The sequence below is a fragment of the Terrapene carolina genome, unplaced genomic scaffold (genome assembly GCF_002925995.2).
Source record: "Terrapene carolina triunguis isolate 2854851 unplaced genomic scaffold, T_m_triunguis-2.0 Scaffold230, whole genome shotgun sequence".
NCBI lineage: Eukaryota > Metazoa > Chordata > Testudines > Emydidae > Terrapene > Terrapene triunguis.
This window is the reverse complement of record NW_020664581.1, coordinates 1,264,876-1,269,616: the sequence shown is the minus strand read 5'-3', so window position 1 is coordinate 1,269,616 and position 4,741 is coordinate 1,264,876. Positions and strand designations below refer to the sequence as shown.

General features: G+C 57.0%; 1 protein-coding gene across 1 annotated transcript in view; it reads left to right on the top strand.

Annotated features, from left to right (window-relative positions):
* The window catches only part of LOC112101947 (C-Jun-amino-terminal kinase-interacting protein 2-like), a 96,906-nt gene that overhangs the window by 69,457 nt on the left and 22,708 nt on the right, over positions 1-4,741 (top strand). Inside the window, exons 8-9 of the mRNA XM_029912486.1 lie at positions 1,800-1,909; positions 3,823-3,942. Coding sequence (XP_029768346.1) covers positions 1,800-1,909; positions 3,823-3,942 — 230 coding nt within the window. The remainder of the gene's footprint in view (positions 1-1,799; positions 1,910-3,822; positions 3,943-4,741) is intronic.

Genomic DNA, 4,741 nt, shown 5'->3' with positions numbered 1-4,741 from the left:
GAGGCAGGGAAGGAACAGGAGCGGGAGAGGAACGAGGAGAAATGAGGCAGGGAAGGAGCAGGAGCGGGAGAGGAACGAGGAGAAACGAGGCAGGGAAGGAGCGGGAGCGGGAGAGGAAAGAGGAGAAACGAGGCAGGGAAGGAGCAGGACACACTTTGGGGGAACGGGGGAGATGATGTCTCATGTCCCAAGCAGTGTCCAGGATTAGGCTGGAGCTGCTGATGAGGTGATGTCATCTGGGTCCCTCCTTCCGGCCTGGTCTGGTCAGGCCCCCTGTAAGGATCGGGATGATGGAGGTCTGGGGTCCCAGGAGATGGTGCAGCCATGATTGGGAAACTTGCTGCTTCCCCTACTCGTCTGTCAGTCATCCAGCATCATGGGACCCAGCAGCTCCCCTCTGGTCATTTTCACCCTCCCCCCCAATCTCTTTTCTTGTAAGGACCCCAGAAGCCGGTGAAGGCGAAACAGCCCCTCGTTACTGTGTGCACCAGTTAGATCGAATTTCCAGCACACCAATGTCAGTGCCCGGATTTCTGGTCCCACACTTCTCCTGCAGCAGGCATGATCTTAATCCGGCCCAGGAGTTCTGCCAGGAGGCCTTTTTGTTTAGGCTAATTCTGTCGCTCTCTTTTCTGCCCCTTTCCCCACCCACCGACCTTTGTTGTCACAGGTTACTGAGCCACCGTATAAACTTGCCTCCCTCTGCAGCTGCGCTCACAGTTGGGGTAAGCTTGTGCCCCATTATCACACCAAGTACAGGAGCCCTGCCCTCCCACCCGGGCACGCGTGATGCAGAGCGGGAGCTCAAGCGGGGCAGGAGCAGCACTGATAGGGAGTAGCCCGTGGAGAAGAGACAATAGGGAGCTGGGAGCAGAGCCTCGTGGGGTCTCTGTTAGATCCAGGCTTGTTTGGCATCTTCACTAGCCCATTGTTGACACGTACGTACAGATGATACTAAGTCAAGTACATAAAAGGTTGTTACAAGGAGGAGGGAGATAAATTGTTCTCCTTAACCTCTGAGGATAGGACAAGAAGCAATGGGCTTAAATTGCAGCAAGGGAGGTTTAGGTTGGACATTAGGAAAACGTTCCTAACTGTCAGGGTGGTTAAACACTGGGATAAATTGCCTAGGGAGATTGTGGAATCTCCATCATTGGGGATTTTTAAGAGCGGGTTGGACAAACACCTGTCAGGGATGGTCCAGATAATACTTAGTTCTGCCTCAGTGCAGGGGACTGGGCTAGAGACCTCTCGAGGTCCCCTCCAGTGCTACGATTCTAAATCAGGAGAAGTTGGGAACCCTGTGGGAGGTCAGAGCCCTGGGCAGGAACAACCCAGGAGTCAGCCCAGATCCTCAGAGGGGGGAGGAAGCCAGGAGCTGGCCTGGCTGAGAGCGCCTGAGGGGGCAGCACAGCGGCCAGGCGTTTGCTGGGGCCGCAGTGGGGGGAAAGGGCACTGCTGTTATGGGGCAGGTTTTGGTGCGAGGGGTATCTCGGACGAGTGGGCACTGGGAGGAGGTGGGGGTCCGTAGGGCAGGGCACTAGAGAACGTACCCGGGGGGTTCTTCCTGTCTCTGATGTGCATGCTTCTGTCAGCCAAACAGCAGGCAGCTCTGTGTGCCGGCACGCCAGCGCTCCCCAGTGCCCAGCCCGCCTGCGGGTCTCCTGCGACCCTGCCTCCAGCTCAGCGCGCGCAGTGCCTCTGGCTCCCTCCGCACTCAGCGGGGGGCTGCTGGCTGGGAGAAGCCCGGTCGTTTGGTGCTGATGGGTTTCTCCAGGGCTTGTGTGACTCTGTTTCAGGGCTGAAGCGGAACCCTTCCTGGGTGGAGAGGTTCAACGTGCAGTTTCTGGGCTCCGTGGAGGTCCCATACCACCAGGGAAATGGCATCCTGTGTGCAGCCATGCAGAAGGTGAGGCAACACACTCCGCAGGGAGCCTGCAGGGGGCGGGCCAAGCAAAGTGGGTCGCTGGAGTCAAGGGACGTGACTTTGTACTTCCCAGGGAATTGATGGGATAACCCAGGAGCACTGGGTTTGGGGGGAGGGTCCTCCCGGCTACCCCGGTTCCAGCCTCTCCCAGCAGGGGGTGCTGTGAGAGCGGGGCAGGAGCACTGGGTTTGGGGGGAGGGGCCTCCCGGCTACCCCGGTCCCAGCCTCTCCCAGCAGGGGGTGCTGTGAGAGCGGGGCAGGAGCCCTGGCTGCAGGGGGGAGGCGCTCCTGGCTACCCCACTCCCAGCCTCTCCCAGCAGGGGGCATTGTAGGGGATGGGGCAGGAATTCTGGCTGGGGGGGCCACTCCCAGCTACCCCCCTCCTGGCCTCTCCCAAGGGTGGCAGCGTAATTAACGCCAGTCAAAATGGTTTTATGGGAAATAGCGCTTGTCAATCAAATCTGATACCATTTTTGATGATGCAAAGTTTGGTTGATGAAGGGACCTGTTGACATAATGTACTTGGCCTCTGCAAGACATTGGATTTTGTACTTCAGCATGTTCTGATCAAAAACAACAGAGCACGATTATAAAATCCGTCCAGCCCACACTAAACGATTACAGACCGAGCTGGAAAAGTGATTGTAAGTGGGGAATCAGCATCCAATGGCTATTTCTAGGGGGGTCCTGCAGGGATCTGCTCTAGGCCCAGTGCTACTCAGTATCTTCATCAGTGATCAGGAAGAAAACAGAAAGCAATGGTGAGTGACGTTTGCAGAAGATACAGGCAGTGCTGGACCAGTACATGGTGGCGGGGCCGCTCTCTGCTGCACTGAACCCCATGTTTTAACACAGTGAAATGCAAGAGCAGGCGTTAGGAGCCAAGAATGGCGGGCACACTCGTGGGCGGGGGGACCGGACTTTGCAAAGCAGTGACTCTGCCAGGGGCTTACGGGTCGTGGTGGAAACTAGCTGAACGTGAGCTCCGGGGCGCTGTAGGGTGACCAGACAGCAAATGTGAAAAATCAGGATGCGGGGAGGGAAATAGTTGCCTATATAAGACAAAGCCCCTAATATCGGGCTGGTCCTGATAACGTTGGGTCGTCGGGTCACCCGTGGGAGCTGAAAGCCATTGAACAAAACCACGGGCCCTGTAGGTGATGGAGGCCAAGCATTTGGTTGCTATTATTACTCCAAGCCTGGGGCTGCTGCCGCCGCCCAGCACCCTCGTTCCAGCAGCCCTGTGCGAGCTCCCAGGGTGATGGTGTCGCTAGGAAAGCCAGTGCCGTCCCCAGCCGTACGAGCGGCAGAGTAGTGAGTCGGGCAGAGGTGCTGCCACCACGAGTCAGACTGTCCCGGGAGGGCGGGGCCCAGGTCTCGTGTCCACACATCGAAAGGGTGTGGAGAAACTGGAGAGCGGCCAGACAAGAGCCAGGAGCCTGACTGAAGGGTGAGAGCTCAACAAAGAAGGTGAAGGGGTGACTTGGCCCCAGTCTGTATCTCCCTTGGGAGAAGGGTTTTGCTAGCTGATGGCTCCTGAGGCTAGCAGAGACACAACACAGCCAGTGACTGGTAGCTTGGAGCCGGGCACATTCAGCTTTTATCAGTGAGGGCAGTTAACCACGGGAACAATTGACCAGGGTCGGGCTGGATGCAGGAAGCACGGGGCGAGGGTCTCCGGTCGGTGTTACCCAGGGGGTCAGAATCAGTTTCTGACTCGAGAGGCACTGCAGGGAGCGGGGCAGGAGTGTTAGCTGTCTGGCCTGGCTCCCGGGGGCACTGGATGGTGGGAAGCGCGCCTGCAGAAGGTGGGTCCTTTCCTGACTAGCAGCCTGCTTCCATTGCTCCCAGCCTGGCCCCTTCCTCCCGCTTACACCCTCCCTGGGCATTTCCAGATCGCCACCACCAGGAAGCTGACGGTGCATTTGCGCCCACCGGCCACCTGTGACCTGAAGATAACGCTGCAGGGCATCAAGCTGATCCTGACGGCGAATGAGTACAGCCAGGACGACGAGGTGAGGGAGGCTGGGGAGCTCTGGGCTGGGGCGGGGTGGGGGGACGGGGCCCTTGGCCGGATGATTGGCTGCAAACACCTAGAAGATAATAAGGTGATAAGTAACAGTGAGCCTGGATTTGTCAAGAACAAATCGTGTCAAACCAACCTGGTAGCTCTCTTTGACAGGGTGACAAGCCTTGCGGATGGGGGAAGTGGTAGATGTGGTATGTCTTGACTTTAGCAAGGTTTTTGATACTGTCTCGCATGACCTTCTCATACACAAACTAGGGCAATACACCCTAGATGGAGCTACTATAAGGTGGGTGCAAAACTGGTTGGAAAACCGTTCCCAGAGAGTAGTTATCAGTGGTTCACAGTCATGCTGGAAGGGCATAACAAGTGGGGTCCCGCAGGGATCGGTTCTGGGTCCGGTTCTGTTCAGTATCTTCATCAATGATTTAGATAATGGCATAGAGAGTACACTTATAAAGTGTGTGGACGATACGAAGTTGGGAGGGGTTGCAAGTGCTTTGGAGGCTAGGATTAAAATTCAAACTGATCTGGACAAACTGGAGAAATGGTCTGAAGTGTGACAAGGGGTGCCCATGGCCTCATGCAGGAAGTGCACAAGGATCAGACCAAGACACAGCAACAGGAGATTTGGCCCCAGCTGGAGCCAGGCCAGGGGCAGGATCTGGAGTGACAGTGACACAGGCCAAACCCTTGTCCCCATGTCTGGCAGAAGAGAGCTTTGCAGTAGGGCCCGGCCCAAGGCGGAGAGATGGAGCAGCACTGAGGGGTCTGGCGTGACGCAGAGA